This window comes from Leptidea sinapis, chromosome 19 (genome assembly GCF_905404315.1).
Source record: "Leptidea sinapis chromosome 19, ilLepSina1.1, whole genome shotgun sequence".
In the NCBI taxonomy this organism is placed as follows: Eukaryota; Metazoa; Arthropoda; class Insecta; order Lepidoptera; family Pieridae; genus Leptidea; species Leptidea sinapis.
Window position 1 is genome coordinate 7,486,098 of NC_066283.1, and position 18,562 is coordinate 7,504,659.

The 18,562-nt window shown below is 33.8% G+C and overlaps 1 protein-coding gene across 1 annotated transcript in view; it reads left to right on the plus strand.

Moving 5' to 3' along the window:
* The first annotated feature begins 635 nt into the window (after window positions 1-635).
* LOC126969790 (DNA ligase 1) overlaps window positions 636-18,562 on the plus strand; it is a 30,622-nt gene continuing 12,695 nt past the window's right edge. Inside the window, exons 1-6 of the mRNA XM_050815353.1 lie at window positions 636-1,034; window positions 1,124-1,255; window positions 2,061-2,418; window positions 2,913-3,167; window positions 3,542-3,745; window positions 9,303-9,387. Coding sequence (XP_050671310.1) covers window positions 798-1,034; window positions 1,124-1,255; window positions 2,061-2,418; window positions 2,913-3,167; window positions 3,542-3,745; window positions 9,303-9,387 — 1,271 coding nt within the window. The 5' untranslated portion in view covers window positions 636-797. The remainder of the gene's footprint in view (window positions 1,035-1,123; window positions 1,256-2,060; window positions 2,419-2,912; window positions 3,168-3,541; window positions 3,746-9,302; window positions 9,388-18,562) is intronic.

Sequence of the window (18,562 nt, forward strand, 5' to 3'; positions counted from 1 at the left end):
TGCTATGTACCGCAGTAGGTTATTGTCGAGAACCGGAGGCCATAATTTAAAACACCGTCCACCACCACCTTGACATGGCGCAGCCGGTCTTGTGTTTCCTTACGGAGATGCAGAATTCTCTATACGTCATATTTAACGCACCCCGGGTACTAAATAGAGCATAATTTTTTGCCTCATGCCAGGGTATGTGTGTGCCTGTATGCTTACAGGTCATTGTCGACGGCTATTGCTCGAACCCGAAGCCCGTGAACGCTGGAGTGGCCCAAGGCTGTGTGCTATCTCCAACACTTTTATGCGCTAGAATGTGGGCTGGCTTAAAGTATTACCGGGTTCTATTTATGACATCCAATCTACGAAATTGCGCGAAATACAGATGACCGCGGAATTAGCAACGCTCTAGATTTCGAGACCCAGTATTCCGAGTCTAGGTGAGGCTTTAAAAATAGTATACTCGGAGTGTGGTGATACGATAATAATGGGGTTTTCTTAGTCTTAAACGCGCTAACTTGAGTTCTCTCTATTATAGTACTGTACTGAAAAAGAAATGTGATAATAATTATTCACAGTCAATAGTTACTGTCATAGAGTAAAAGTATTCGGTGGTTACTGTTTGTGTCAATGTCACCAAATAAAGTTTAGCGCGCCTAATCCAAGTTTTAGGGCTGTTTTTTTAATTTTATTATCTAATTCAAATAGTATGTAAATAAATTGTAATATCTATTAAATATAGATAATTCAATAAAATTATTAAACAATTGCTTTTATGTAATTTGATACGTGAATAAACTATTTTTTTTATGAATTTATACACGTTGACGAGAATAAGTAGATGCCTTTTTACTACTGCTTATTTATCACGAAATAAACTTACTATTTATACTCCCCTTATCATAAGAGTTTCAAACAAAACCACATCTTTGGGAAGCCCTATATTTTGTGTTAGGAAAATGTCTCAGACGAGTATTAGAGCTTTTTTCAGTGCTACTCCAAAAAGAAGTGAAAAGAAAACAAATGATATGGATGAAAAAGCACAGGTAACCAAACTACTACAAAAATACAGTTACTTGTAGTTTCCCACTTCGCAGTACTATAATTTTTTACAATATTAATTGATTTTTTTCAGACTAATGAAGCAATTAGTAATGGAAAAGATGAGACACCTCCATCAAATGCAAAAAGGAAAACATCAAAGCGAACACGGTCACAGAGTAGTGAAAATGAGTCAAGTCCAATAAATTCACCTGTTATAGAAAAGGTTTTATTGTCATATCTTAGTATTTTATATCTAGTTTAATACTGTTTGAAATATGTATGAGTTAAATTTATTGTACAGAATTTATACTGTAACTCATTTAAGTGTAAGCATAAATTAAAAAAGTTCACATCACCTAAGTGATGTTGGTGTAACATCAGACAGTTTACCCTCTTAATTATAATATCTGGATGACCGAGTTTTGCTCGGTTTTTTAAGAATGTACAAAACTTGAAAAAAAATAGAAAATCTAATAGGACATCTGGATTCAAACCGGGGTCTTCTGCTTTCCGGATTACCCAATGACCCATCTGAGCAACTCTTGTCTTGTATATAATGGCAAATTTACCTATGTATTCTAATGTTATTGTAGCTATTTCACAATTTTTTTTAAATTGAAACCTAGCTAGATCGATTTTTCTTCCCCGAAACTACCTGTATACTAAACTTCCTTAAAAACTTTGGAGCCGTTTCCGAGATTCAGAGTATAAATATATATACACAAGAATTGCTAGTTTAAGGATAAAAGATATAGATTTTTTTTATAAAGGTGGATAATAATTGTCACTATGGTAACAATACAGGGTCCCTAATATTTGTAAGATATGTGTTCTATGGTAAAGGTTACTAATAACTTAAATGACTCTTAATGACACCACAGATTGGGAATGGAGATACCACCCTCAGTCTATTTATTTTTATAATAAATATAATTATTACTAAATTTTATAAAAAAAAAGTTGTAACAAACCAATCTCATCCCAACACACAACTGTTTCTTTTAATTTAGTCTGACATTTCCTTTCAGAAAAAATTAAAACGGCAGCGAATTGAAAGTTCTGATAGTGAAACAGAAAGCTCACCAAATTGTCAGGATAACCTAAGGTCAGATAAGCCTTTAAGGACATATGAGTCACCGAAAAATCTTTTTCAAAAAATCGAAAAGCCTTTAAATGGAAATAAAATAAAAACATCCAACAAAATTAAATCTGAGAATAGTACATTAAAAATTGAAAATTCAAAAGAACTTTCTCCAAAGAAAACTGAAAAGAAGAGTCCAATAACTTCCAAGAAGGTAAAAGAAGAAAAGCTAACACCAGTTAAGACTGACATAAAGGAGAACGGTGTGAAAGAGGAGAAGAGTGATGCAGCTCAAGTTGTTGCAGGTTCATTGTTTATTATACTGTCACACACATTGTTGAACTTATGGCCAAATTGAATGGTATTTTTATGAGTTGAAAAAAGTAGAGAGACAAGCCAGATCTTAATTGGATGGTAAGTGATAGCCAATATGCCTACAATGCAGTACCACTCAGGATTTTTGACTGAATCCAATATTCTAAGTGGCAATAGCGCTTGTCAATTTAAACCATCTTAAGTCTATTCAGTTCAGTAATTTCACTAGCTATGGTGCCCTTCAAACCGAACCACAGTGGGAGGGGTACTCCTCTGTAACAGTGTACTTATGAGTATTAAGTTAGTAATAGTGTGATGTCATATACATACATCAGACTATACTTATCAAACTTTTTTATATTGATTGCTTTTTAGAATCTGTGAAACAAACAGGTCTACTGGGGGTAACCTGATGATTATGTGATAGCCCATGACTACTATTATGAATAATATTAAATGAATTTTTATTACATTTATATTTTAGAAACAGATTACAATCCTGCTAAAACACGATACCACCCAGTGAATGATGCATGCTGGACTAAAGGACAGGACATTCCATACTTAGCACTAGCAAAGACTCTGGAAGCTATTGAGGCTACATCCTCTCGTCTCAAGATGATTGATATACTGAGCAATTACTTGAGGTCTGTAATAGCATTGACACCGGAAGACCTACTGCCGAGTATATACATGTGCTTGAATCAGTTGGGGCCGGCCTACCAGGGCTTAGAACTTGGTTAGTGTGACCAATTTTCATAATTGATATGAATAAATTTCCCTGAAAATATTTGAGCTTAATTATAAAGACCGAAAATTTCATTTGAAAACAATTTCTATGTATTTTCTTGATAGTATAATGTTTACAATGTATTTTATAATAGTATAGGAAACTTCATGGATGAATTATAAAGTGAAAAATAATTGGGAATATAAATAAATTGAAATGAAGCCACAACCTGAGAGTTGAACAAAGCATACAATATTTTATGACGATACGTCACTCGAACGGTTAGCTCAGCTAAGGGTTCGAGTCCCGCATTGTTCATTAAATTTTGTTTTAAAATTTTATTTCTGTATAAATAAATTTAAATGTGTCTGTGTGTTTGTTAGGCATGGCGGAGACGTACATAATGAAAGCGGTGGGGCAGTGCACTGGGCGCACGGTGGCGCAGCTGCGGGCCGCGGCGCGCAGTGAGGGCGACCTGGGCATCGTGGCGGAGCGCGCGCGCGCTTCCCAGCGGACCATGATGCGCCCCGCGCCTCTGCGCCTGCGCAACGTGCACGCCGCTCTGCGCCAGGTCGCCAATATGACGGGTAATCGTGCACCATCATGTTTATGAGAATGAGTGGCGAAACAAAACTCGAGTGATGTTAATCTTAAGTTAAATAATTTAATAATTAATAGTTAAATAACAGACCGCGATCCGACGACAATAACATTCAATAATTTATGTGACTGATGACTCAGTAACTCCATGTTCAGTACTTGAGCATAAATAAATCGCTTATAAAATGCTCGCAAAATAATAATATAAGCCTTTATTCAGAAAAGTTATACAAAGTGTTTTACTTAACCTAGAATATTTATATTTAAAATGAAATTTAAGCTCCCTCAATAACCTTGTCTGTTTGCTTATTGTTGGCAAAGACCTCCTCCAATTTCCTCCATAAATTTCTATGCCCCGCAGTTCTAGTCCATGTGCCACCTGCAACAGTTCTTATTTGGTTCACCCATCTTTGGAAAGGTCTACCCCTTTTCCTTTTCATGTGACCTGTGTACCAATTCATTAATGTTTTACTACATTTTGCCTGTCCTCTGATTGTATGCCCTGCCCCCACTCCCTTTTAAGTTTCTTAATGGTTATATATATTTCGTTCCTGTGTGCTTTTTTATGGTTGATATTTTTAATCTATCTAAAAGTTTCTTCCCCATCATGCTTCTGTTCATTGCATTCTGACATGTTGAAGTTTTTTAATTTGTGCTTTTGTTAGGGACCAAGTTTGGCAGCCATATGTCAATACAGGCAGAATTGCTGGTGTTGAAGAGTTTTCTTTCGATGGCCATACTAGTTTGTTTATTTTTGAATATATCTTTCAAACTCCAGAATCTTTTCCATGCACTTCCAATTTCCACTTTTGTTGATATTATTTGGCCCAGCTATACATATTCATCAACATACTCAATTCTATTTTTTTTGATGTATATAGGTTATTTTGTTCCATTTGTCATGATTTTGGTTTTCTGGGTGTTCATTTCTAATCCTGCTTTTCTGCTTTCAGTCTCCAGCTCATTATGTCATCTGCAAATCTTAAATGTGACAGATTATCCCCATTTATTTTCAGACCATTTATAGCCACTCCTAAATCCTTTCTTATGCAGTAAGACTATTGTTGATGTCGTCCATTGTTCTGGGATCATCTCGCACTTTAGAACATCATTGAATATGTGTGTAAGAATGGGTGTGATGATATCATTATTATCTATAAGGAATTCATTTGTAATGAGGTCTGAACCAGGAGCAGGTTATCCTTCTTTTGTGATGCTATTGCCGTTTCTACTTCAATGAGCAATATGTCTGGTACTATTTCATCTCTTTCTAGATCTGTTGGCAGAATATTGTGATATTGACTTGTATACAAATTTTTAAAGAAATTTGTTGCTAATTTGTATATGTGTGGTCTTCTGGTCAAGTTTTTGCCACACAAGGTTTTCATTTTAGGTATCCTGTCTCGCTTTTCTAGTTGTTTGGTTGCTTTCTTAGCTTCTCCTGTGTTCTGAATACATGACTCTAACTTTTCTAATCTGTATTTTTCTCTATCTTTTCGTATGTTTATATTTATTTGTTTACTAGTTTCGGTTATGTTCCTTCTAATTTATTTAGTCTTGTTTGGCCTGCTAAATAGTTCTTTCCTGATTGCTAATAGGCTCTTTGTTGCTTCTGATAGCCATGGTAATATTTTGTCTGGTTTTTCTAATGTTTTTTTGGTTGACTTTGATTCCAAAATTTCTACAAATTTGTTGTATTTATCCTGAGTGATAAGTTCTTTGGTAATGTTCATGAAGTTTGTTGCTTTCGCCTTTAATTCTTTGGTCTTTATGTATCTGTCTTTATTTTTGACTTAATTTTAAATGGCCTTTCCTTGATTGTCTTTACTTCTAGTTTAGCTCTGAGTGCTCTATGATTGCTGTTGAAGTTAAGGTTATTTATTACTCTACAATCACTAAAAGTTAGACTTCTATTCGAGAGAATATAATTTATCTCATTTTTGTAACTCCCATCTGGAGATTCCCAGGTCCATCTGTTCCTTGTACGGTTTTTGTATTGGCTGTTTAGTATTTTTAAATTATATTCATAAGTAAATTGAATTAGTTTCTCTCCATTACTTGTCCTTTTACCGGAGGTATAAGAGCCTAAAAATATTTCCTCCCCCTCTCTTTTGTTTCCAAGCCGCGCATTAAAATCTCCCATGACTATCAAGTTTTTATAGGCATGATTTTTTATTGCATCTGTAAGAGTCAATTTCTGTCTGAGTCGATTGCTCCGTTGGTGAGTAAACTTGAACAATAGACCACATAGCTCGTAATGGTGGCAACTTTATGTTTAGTATTGCAATACGCTCTGTTATACCTATGAGTTCAATTATGTTATCCTTTAATTCCTTTCGTATTAAGAAGCCTACTCCGTGTTTACCTGGCGTATCTCCTTTAAAGTAAAAAATGAATTCTTTGTAGTCTTCTAAACTTTCTCCTAAACGTCTTACTTCACTCAGTCCTATGATGGACCAGTTAATATATTCCAGGGGCATTTTGAGTTCCGATAATTTTTCCTCTTTTCTTAATGAGAGTGTGTTGTATGTAATTATGTGTAGCACATTTTTGTGTATCATAGGCATCTGATGTTTAATATTTATATTTGGAGGGTAGTAGTCGGCTTCCCCCACGGTGACTAGCCGGCTTGGGGTGCATTTCTTCTGTGTTAGTGTTATTATAGAGTTAGCTTTGATTTTGTTCCGGCTGTAGGAGGGTAGTTAATTGTTTTTTGGTAATTCTGAAAGTGAGCTAGACCTTCCCCTTGCTACATAATTTAATAAATTAGGTTTTACTACATCCTTGAATTTTTTCCAGTTGGCAGGCTATTTTTGTTTGGGATTGACCTCTTTTTTTGTAGGTGATTTTGGCGAGCCAAACTGTTCACGCTTCCTTTTTTCAGGGCCTGGGTCGGTGCTTGTCATATTTTATATATGCAAAGTTCCCCTTTTCTATTTCCTCTTTTACTTTTGATTGTAGTTGCTTTCGTATTTCTAAGATGTGCTTAGGGTAGTCTTCCTTTAGATACTAGCAGGAAGGTTGGACTTGTTTCTAAGTATCAAATGCTTTTTCCAAATTGTCAAAGTAACTACTACTGGTCTTTTCTTGCTTGTTATTGCTCCGATTCGTTAAACATTGCTTATTTCTTGACTATCTAGATGTATATCTGCATCCGTAACAATTTCTTTTATATAGTAAACCAATTCAGGTTCCGTTTTCCCCTTTTCTTCAACTCCGAAAAATACATTTAATTATTTATTTACGGTTTCCGAAGCTGAAGAACCGGTTCCGCAACATGTGGATCGCAGGGGCATGGATTGGTTTTCCAGCAAGGTAGACATGAAGATCAAACTAGTTGTAGTTAGGCTTAGTCCGACAGCGCTAGGTTTTGATCTCAAAATATTGAAGTTGTTTGTGTTTCGCGTATAGTTTCGGGACCATTAATTGGTCAACCTAATATTTTAGTTTTTATCACTTTAGGTATTCTACTCTAATAATATGAAATTATGTAGTTAAAAATTTAGGTATTGCACAGCACAATTTTAATTTAATTAATTATTCATCGTATATTTTCTACAAAATAATTTTATATTGATACTAGCTGACCCAGCAAACGTTGTATTGCCATATAAAGTAATTAAAAAAATTAGGGTATAAAAAGTTCTCAGACCTACCAAATTAATCGTACTACAATATTATTGTATTCGATTGCCATCTTGCAACCCTATAGGATTTGTGAATTTAAAAAAAAAATTGTGGACTACCATTAACATTTAGGGGGATGAAAAATAGATATTGTTCGATTCTCAAACCTAACCAATACGTACACAAAATTTCATGAGAATCGGTCAAGCTGTTTCGGAGGAGTTTAACTACAAACACAGCGACACGAGAATTTTATATATTAGATGATTTAAATTAAACTCTTCAAAAATGACATATAGAGTCCGCTTTTTGATTAGCTTCAGAATATGTTAGTAAGTTTTCCTATTGTAGCTCCTTATCCATAATAGGTACGCGTAGTTTTTTTTTTAAATGATATTGTTATTAAAATTAACTATGATTTAGAAATTTTAAATTTTACCGCCATCTAGCGGTAAAGACACAAATTGCAATCACTGTGTAGATTTTTCATGCATTTATGATGTTGCATAAATTTAACATCGATTTCACGATCACTATTTTTTTTATAATAATATTATAATGACGTGATATTGTATTGTGTACTTTCGTATTTCTTAAATTACCAGTAGATGTCACTCATTTGGAACATTTGTAGCTTCAAAAACATCTTTAATCGCAATCCATATAATTTTCAAACTTATGAACTCAAAGTAGAAATTAGACACTACAATCAGTGTGTCATTCAAAACATATATATTTTCCTACATATTGTAAGTAGGTCTAATATTTAGTAGGTAATAACGATATAAATTCGCTTACCACTGTTTTTGCGGTGTTCTTCGTGTTGTTACTTGTAGGTATTGTAAAGGAATAGCGATCGAACAAAATTTTCACTATCACAGATATCTCAAGTAACATTAATTTGAATCGGCCTACATATTGAAAGAAACAATTTTTATTTTTGTTTGAATGCAAACTGTGTAGCATAACTGGCACACTCTTATTTCTCTGGTATAATTGAATAACCTAATAGGTAGGTAACTATTTTTAACACACAACACACAGCAACTTCATTTCATTGCACAAACAGAAAACTTGCACTTTGCAGCAGAGCGAAACAGGTTATAATCCACCTCTCATGGGAGCGAGTGAGACAGATATGGGATCGTTGGTTATTGTTTACCTCGGGAGTCGCCATATAATTCATTAAGATGTAGGCGATGGGCCAATAATAGGCCAGTAGGCATGCCTACGTAACGCTGGTAAATTGGGAACTCATGTTTTCGGAACATTTGATATGTAGACAGCGCACCTTCTTCTGTAGTCGTATAACTTTCGACGAACACTATCGCTAAATAATTTCTATGTAAGGGAGCCGCTTCTAATAGGCGTTTGTAAAACTGCCTACCTTGGTAAAACTTACAGGTGGGTGTTTAGTGGAAGTTTGGTTATACAATAATAGAACAAAATTAAACTTAATTATCTATAACGTTAGTGCTATATAATTTTAATATAGGTTTTTATTGAGGTAGGCTATGCCTATTTGCCTATATTGAATTTGCACGACCCCGGTGGATCGTTCATTCGCGCGTTAGTTTCGTTGAGTGAACTATTAATTAATCACAGGCTGCAACACACCGCAAACTCGAATATAACAGTACAAGAGCCTAACTATTTTGCTGCAGAAACGCTGTGGTACAAAAATTGTGGTGTATGCCCTGGATGAGTTCTGCTTCTGATATCAATGAATGGTGGGAGAGTTTCTTACTCTGTTTCTTCTCCTTCAGATTGTCATTTGTTTCTGAAGCGGTGGTAGCGTTGGAACTGACATCAAAAGGAATCAAATTAATTCAATTGTATCACTCAGTTCGTTCTCACAATCAAATACAATAAAGAATAGTTGGGCTAGAACTGTAATGTATTTTTAAATTGTAACAGGACAGGCATCTGTCAACAAGAAGATATCCAAGATACAGTCTCTGTACGTGGCCTGCAGGCAGTCTGAGGCGCGGTATCTGATCAGGTGAGTGGTCTGGACGTGGGTGTTATACTCGTCGCTAGCACATTTATTTTGGCTAAACAAGTGTACTCGATAAGTAGTATTTAGTTGGTACAGTTAGTCAGGTTTTTGAACAGTAAGTCATCTGATATGATGAATTTCACCGCTTTTATGCGGAATCCGCTATTAAAAACCGGTGACGCAAACGCTAGTGTCGTTTCTTCTGTGTGTGTCTATTTTAAATTTTTTGAGTTCATATTAATTTGCGTTCAATAAGTGATTTACAACACGATTTCGCTTAAAAATTATATGTATGTTTATTCGTCCTGTTATGTACAATATGTTTATTCTTTACCAATGCCATATTATATACCAAGCTAAGGGGCATCCAATAGAAACGCGAACAGATTTTGCCGATTTTTCGCCCTCTCATCTTGGTGAGATTCTGTAAGATTTAACTCGACCCCCTAATCTCACGTGAGATTTAAAAAATAATAATGTAGATAAGTTTCCTCGATTTATATTTACTTATTCTAGTTTATACTCGATTGCGTCGTCTCTCTCCCCCACATGAGATAGGGTGAGAAGTAGTAGGGATTCGCCGGTTCTGGCTCACAGTAGTAGGGATTCGCCGGTTCTGGCTCCTCGATTCTGGCTCACTTGCTCGTGATGCCTACTAAAAAAAAAAAAAAAGAAGTTTGGTGTCAAACTGGGGGTTTTGATGTATTTCCGAGCGATTGCGCTGATCCGTTTTTCGATATCTCTTATAGTTTCAAAGTTAGCTTTTTAAATTAAACAGATCCATAATCATTAATAATCACTGGTCATTTAGCTAATGATTGGTGAGCGACTCAATGTCTAAATTTCCATGAACGTGATACAGGTAATTTACTAATTACCTCTATCACATTCGTTACTACGATTAAAAAGACAGTTTCTCTATTTATTATTTATTTTTAAAACATGATTTAAATAAAGTATATAATAAAACATCATTGCAGATTGTATCATTTTCAAAATATTTGATGAAATCATTCAAACTCTTCTTATTAAACTTAAAGTATAGATACATTATGCAGTACTCGCCACACACTGCGGTATATTCATCCTGTACTCTTGCAGTATTGTAGTTATACATTCTGGAATTCCTTTGTAAAAACATCAGCTGGAATCCCTGAGGTGGACGACCATATGAATCGAAGTATTGTCCAATACCCTGCTCATCAATGTGTATTGCAACCCAGTGAGTGCCTGGCTTATTATCACTATCTAAATTGCTGACAATATAACAGGGCGTTACAACATATATCGGCAATCGGTTTGCCGCGTAAACATTATTTTTAATACTGGGATCGATTTTGTTCAAATAATTCTGTATCTCGATTGTATTCATATTAGTTGAGAACAGGGTCTTGTCAGTTGCGATGATTGAATAGTTATGTGAATCATAATAACATAAGCACTCAATAAATAAGGCTTTAATGTATCTTATTCATGTATTTAAAACTTATATGGTTACAATAAAACAAAATATCATTACAAGCGATTCAAATATAAATCTATGAACATTTGATGAAATTATATTTTCATCAATTTTATTATAATATAAAAGCTGATTGAAAACGAACTTTGTACCTACGAGGGGCGGTCAAAAAGTTCGCGGAATGGCGGGGTTGGCGGGGGTGAGGTCGCTCCTCCAGGTAGCCGCTACTTGAGTAACTCATAATTACTATATATGCCAATTTCTAGCCTAATTGGGTCATTAGCTTTCGAGTTACAAACGAGTGAACAAGTAAATCGGGAACAAACTAGCCACTATGGAGAAAATTGAACATCGCGCCGTCGTAAAGTTCCTCACCAAACAAGGAAAAACGCCTCAAACTATTTTGCAAGAGATGTTAGCTGTTTACGGAGACTCTGCTCCTGGTAAAACCATGATTTACAAATGGCACGGCCTTTTCAAGCAAGGAAGGGAGTCAATTGAAGATGATCCTCGACCTGGACGGCCCATTGAGGCCACTACGCCGGAAATCATTGAAAAAGTTGAAAAACTTGTATTGGAAGACGGAAGGTTGAAGAAGAAACAACTTGCAGCATCAGTTGGAGTATCAGAAACCACAATTTTAAATATTCTTCATCAACATCTTGGCATGAGTAAAGTGTGTTCAAGGTGGGTCCCGAGAATGCTCACGCCGCTGCAAAAACGTGAGCGCGTCAACTGTTCCCGCGAGTATTTGGACCGCTGTGGAGAAGTTAGGGAAGAAATTATGGCCCGAATTGTAACCGGTGATGAAACTTGGGTTCACCACTATGAGCCTGAGTCAAAGCAGGAGTCGATGCAGTGGCACAAAAAAGGCACACCACCCCCAAAAAAATTTAAAGTGTCGCAATCGGCCGGAAAGATCATGGCGACTATTTTTTGGGATACTGAAGGTATTCTTTTGATCGATTATAAAGAACGTGGTGTTTCTATAACGGGAGAGTACTACGCTTCCCTATTGGACCGATTAAAAGAAGCTATTAAAGAAAAAAGAAGAGGAAAACTGACAAAAGGTGTACTCCTTTTGCACGACAACGCGCCCGTTCACACGAGTCATGTTGCGACGGCTGCCATTCATCGATGCGGTTTTGAACAACTACGCCATCCACCCTACAGTCCAGACCTGGCCCCTAGCGATTTTTATTTATTCCCAAAGATGAAGAAAGAGCTGCGTGGAAAAAAATTTAGAGACGATGATGAAGTCAAGTCGGCGATTTCGGCGTATTTTGACGCCCAAGACAAAACCTATTTTTTCGACGGTATTAATAAGTTATATGCCAGATCCCAAAAATGTATTCGTGTTAAGGGGGAATATATTGAAAAGGAAAAATAACATAATGTATCATTTCATCTTTTTTCCCAGTCATTCCGCGAACTTTTTGACCTCCCCTCGTACATACTTACGTAGTCATTAGTACAATCTGGAAATGTTGACTCCATTAAACTATCAATAATTGAACTTATCATTTAAGTGCCATTATGTTTCACCATAATAAAACAAAATATCATTTTATATACATATTTTTATTATATAAATTTATAAGGTAATCTAGTATTTAATCAACATAAAAAATACACAAGGATACAAACGATTCAAACATTAATTATTATATTCTAACTGCTGTAATCTACAGAAATATTACGATTTTTATCAATTTCAATAACATTATCGAATTCCGCATAAACAATACAGTTAATTGTTTGTGTAAGAGCTGATTCAAAACGAACTTCTAATCTTACACTACCATGTTTTATAAGATTCCAATGACTTGAAGAATTTGCTGATAAATCGGGTGTTAAGTCGAAGGCTAGCAAGCAAAACCTTTTGGCATATTGCTCTCTTGATACTCCATTGCCTTCATTTAGGAAATGTATACCTGTTCCTGAGAATAACGTATGATAGACCGTAGTAAAAATATTATTGTCAAACGATGGCTGTAAGGCTTTTGAAGGTATCTGTTGTCCATCTATGTATAAACAAAATGTATTAATATCATAATTTTCGAAATTGAATGGGTTTTTTGTGAGACTACCATTAAAGGATGCATTATTCACAAAACCGACTATACACCTTTTGGGTATTTGACCAAGGAATATGTTATCAAGGGTTTTCCCCTGAATGCCTGATGGTATAGTTAAAACTTTGACTTCTGCTCGCGTGATTGGATATTTTGCTGTAGTAGATGATAAAACTTTTTGATGTGCAAGTAGCACAGTTGGGTTGATTCGTGCTCTTCGAATAATAAGAGTTGCATCTGTAATAGACACTTTAAAGTCAGTTGATGAAGCCATGAGATTGAAATTTTCTCTAGAACGAACTAACTTTACGCACATGTCAACGCCATTAATCAAAAATTTTTCTTGGTTGAATAAATCTCCATGTAAATGTCCTATCATTTCTATTTCTTTGCTTTCACTAGCCAATTCTTGTCTTTTAATAAATCATTTATTTTGTTCATCAGTTGCATCCATTTTTCCAGCTGTATCTTCATACCATAGACCACAAGTGAGATGAGATTCTTTTGCAGCAGGTGCATAATTCAATAGAGTTTCAATATAAGCTCGATATGCATATGTATTTTTCGGTGGCGATACAAGTTTTTGATTTAAATATCCGGCCTGGTGAGTATAATAGTGTTCATATGGACATGAAATATTATCACGTTTGCCGTACATTATAATTTTTGAAAGTGGAGTTTAATGCACACTGTTCCAAATTGGAATGGTATCTTTTGACCGGTGCTTGTTCTTATATCTATTTCAATTGTATCAAATTCTCTACGCATCACAGGTAGGTAATGGGGAGGAGAGAAAACGTGCATTTTGTACGCTCCATATATGTATTTTGAGGGATCCAATGGTATTATTCGTAAAAGGGGTGTCATAACATCTCCAACGATTTGAGGCTCCACTATGTCACAATAAACAAATAATTGAGACGGTAAACCCAAATGCAAATTAGCTGGACACTTTCCAAAATTTTTTTCAACGAGGTTCCTGTTTGGTTCGAACCCTAGTTGAAGACATAATTTAGGTGATAGAGTTACAGATTTTATGGATTCATCCGTTATTGTAGCAACTACAATCCTTGAAACCTCATCGCACTTAAATTTAATTTTTTCTCGAGTGTTATTCAGTGCCATCAAAATATGATTTATGTTATCGTAATTTGTGGCTGGAATATGTGTCTTGTAATAAACATATGACGGTTTACTTTCATTGGGTACTTGCATCAACTTTGTTATTTAAATAATGTTTTCATGTTCTTGAACGGTAAACATAGTGCATGGGTACTGAAATTCTACTACTCCAACCCTCCATTCACCTTCTAGTATTGTTGGTTTTGGCAGTTTCGTAGAAAATAATGTTGTTGTATTATCAGGAAAATAATCCATAGAACTATTGCTTAGTAAAGTTAAATAAAAACTATCTTTATTAATTAATGTGGTTGAGATTATATTAAGGCTGCATTTCATCAAAGCACCAGGTGATTTGGGTAAAATTTGTATCACAGATATCATTCAAAAATTTTATAAAATTATTTACGAAAACTGATTTTCCACATCCACTTGGACCAGCAACTATTGCAGTGAATGGATGATTGAAATGATGCATTATCTACTACGTCTATGTGTGTTAAGGTTTAGTATAGTAATGAAACAATCTGTTATTAAACCACCATTTATTTAAACAGAAAAATCTATAATTGAAACAATATACAGTACATCATGTTTTACTCCGCAACTTATACATCTAAATACAATAATCTCTCATTTGGTTTTTTAAAACTATAATAATTTATTCTTAAAATTTAATATAATATTTATTCTATTTTATGATGACCCCAAGCTAAGGTATCAATATTATTTGGTAAAATGTACCGTTTGGTATCATTAAATGACAGACTAGATTTATTTATTCTTTGAGTAAAAATATTATGCTTTATTGACTTAAATCTAAGCATTGAACAATATTCGTTCTTATTTTCAAATAAGCAAGTCTTATAATTTTCCATTTTCATATTCTTAGTAACACTTTTATTAACCCCCTTAGCTTTAGCTGTGAATTTTCCCTCAACATCTAATGCATACATTTTAGATCTAAGTCCTACAAATTCATTAAATATGTTACCATTGTTTTCATCTTTAAAGTAGCCTAACTTCTTTTTATTGAGTTTTGGATAGCCAAATATATTTTTTTCTGTATAGTCAGAGGTATCGAAACGCAAATGTAAATCAGGTTTTATATCTCTGTAAAAATCATCTGTAAAAATTTGATATATTAAACTATCAGTATCTGTGTACAATAATTTTAATTTGTTTTGAAACTTTTTAAACATATAGTTATAGTGAAAATCGTACATTAGAGTTTTAAAAATATCCAATATACAAAATCCCAAATAAATAGGTTTATTATGGAACAATTTCGTCTTTCGTAATTGAACTGCAACCAAATTTTCATTAAAAATAGATAAACTATGGAATTCTGGCTTAGCAATTAAATCTTGTGCGCCTAGAATTTTACCCTGATTTTCCCAATGACTCAATAATTTTACATTTACTCTTTTTTCGATATTTTCCATTGCTTTTCCAAACACTGAGTTATTCATTAATTTATAAAAATCTTTTTCGAAATCAGATGTGGCTAGTTTACGCATGTTTGTATTTAAATCTATATAATATTGTAACCATGCGCATTGTTTGAATTTTAAAATTCTATGAATTTTTTGTAATTTTAAACCCATTGTCAGACATTGCTTTAAATTTCTGTAGTGAATCACATATTTAATTTTATTACGAAGGTTTGGAACTAATTTTATGTCTTTTGTATTACCAATACATATATTCTCGGGACATAAGGGTAGGTCAGAATGTAAATCATGCAGTTCAATAGGATATTCTAGATCTACTTCCAAAATAAAACCATATTCATAATCATCAGGGACATCAAAATTAGTTGTGACATCTACCCACTCAAAACCTCCTGTAGGAAGGAATTGAGACATGGCCCATCCGTAAAGGTTATTAGCATCAAGATAAGTTAAAAATGAGTTTGGTGTGTCTTTATCATATGCTCGCATATATTTGTTATTAGCTTTGGCATAACGATTGCTACATTGAGATACACCTCCTCGAATGCCCGATCTAATAAAAGCTATTTGTTCAAAGTCTTGAAGTAATTCTAATTTAATTTTTGTGCATTTTAACATAGCATCCCAACTTAACCCAGGTGCTGTATAATAATGAGCTGGATCTAGACCATATGTTTGCAAACATAAGGCTCGGAAATTTTCAAACACATCTGTTAAAAGTAAAACATCGGTTTTAAGATATAAATCAGAATAATCTGACATATTTTGACAATGAAAGTGTTGCCAAACATCCTTGGCATGTTCATAATCTTCATCGGAAATATGTGTGTCGGTTAATGTATTGTAAAATTTATCGCGACTAGGGAGTGCTGAAAGTTTTAAGGAATCATGTGATGACATAAATTCATATGGATAAATTCCTTTTTTTCTAAGACGTAAAAAATCATTATTATTTGGAAAATTATATTTTAATGTTTGAAATTGTTCTTCCTTCAAATTTTGAACGAGTTTGTCTAAACTACAAGGCAAAAATTTAAACGAATCAACGAATCTCAATTGAATTTTATGATTATTAAATTTTATGGTTTTTGTGAAAGAAATGTACTTTTCTTTCGTTTGTGGAATAATATCAATTTCCCCTTCAATAGAATTTAATGCATGAACAATAAAATGAGAGTCATATTGACTAAGATTGTGTAAAAAAACTGGGATGTGATAGGGGATTCTAAACTTTGTCTTACATACTTCGTGTGCAACTCCTCTAAAATGTCCTGTATGCGAGTCAAAGTATAATGCACATTCACCATTTAAATTAAATTGACATATAAAGCAGTCTTTACATTGCGAAATAATTTCATTATCATTGGAAGTCAAAGGCTTTGGACTTATGACAAAAGAATTCTTTGCGCAAATCACTTCTAAATCTTTATACAACTGATTCATAAAGACATGAGTACAATGAGGACCACTATATGTTTCATATTTTGATAAACTATCATCATATGAACATTTGATATAGTACCCAAAACTATAAACTTCGTGTTTGTGAACATTAGTTGTATAAGGTTTTGATGGATCGTTAAAGCATGTCTGAATTGGATTAAGGAAAGCTTCAAAATCCGCGTATATAACAAAGGGTATTTGTAACATCTTATTAAATTTATCAAATTTTAAGACATTGTTTGAAATTGGTTGTCCAAACCAATCTTTTAAAGTTTTGTCTGTACTAGGCAATTCCACTTTAATATGACAACAATCATTCAATTGATGGGCTGATAACTTATCATTTGTTGAGAAGTGTAAAAGACAACCGTCACAGATGTAGATTGCATGTTCATGGTTTGAAATTTGACCACTTACTAAACGCGATAGGTTTTTAATGTAGCAAAAATGATTAATTGTTCCGTGCGAAATAAATAATAAATTGATATGAACAATTTTCCGTGATTTTGTTAAATACAATGGACCAACTAATTCATGTACTTTCTTTTTACAATTGTATTCAAGACCAAAAACATTTATACTTAAATTATTTAGCCTTTCTACTTTTTGTATATCTGTCATTTTAACAGGAAACGTAACTCCGTTAAAATTTAATTTATTTGAATATTTACTGTAAGATGAAACTCTCTGAGAGTTCTTAGTAACTGGATACAATGCAGAAAGCAAAGCCCATTTAAAACATAAATCATCCGAGTTTTGTACATTTATAACACTTTTTTTTAATTTGATTTCTTTAGGTAATTCAATGTATGATTTTCCACGTAATGGATTGAATTTGTTTATATTCATGTCTAATGCATTTATTTTCTTAAGACTCCAACCACTATCTTTTTTCTCAAATGTGCTAATTTTAGTCATCAACATATCACATAAGGACGAAAAGAAAAAATTTAAATCCTCACCCTGCATTATAGTATAACTACATGTTTGAAATTCAAATTCATTAGAAATACTTTTTGTTTCTTGAACAAAATTAGCGTGCAGAATAAAATTAACCTTAAAAATTGTAAGCAATCGAACAGATTCCTCAAATAGTGAAATAATTTCATTTTTAATAGAATTCAAAAACATTTCTGGTGTTTCGAATGTTTGTAATTGGTTGGATTTACTCTTTATTTTATATGAGATTATTCTATTACCAAAAGCCGATTCGTGTACTGTGACATTTTTTAAAGTACTATGTAATTGCATTACGTTATTCTTATGGAGGTTACTTCTAAGATGATTTGCATAATATCTTTTCCGTATTAAGATTTGACATAAAGAACAGTTCACCATTTCATCGTTCACACTGGTGAGCCCCGATGATGTGGATGGTTCCCCTTGTCTTCCTCTCTTTGTACTTGTATCATTGTCTTCACTGTCTTGTAATACTGCACTTCCTCTCTTAAAACCTCCTCCACTTTGTAGAACAGGTTGACTACAACATAAGTGAATGATATTAACCACATTTCATCAATAATATAATACTAAATAATTTACAAAGAAAATAACTCACTTGATCATTTTTTCAACCTCATTACATACAAAGCAGAGTTCCATATCGTTATGTTTAATTTTCCAAA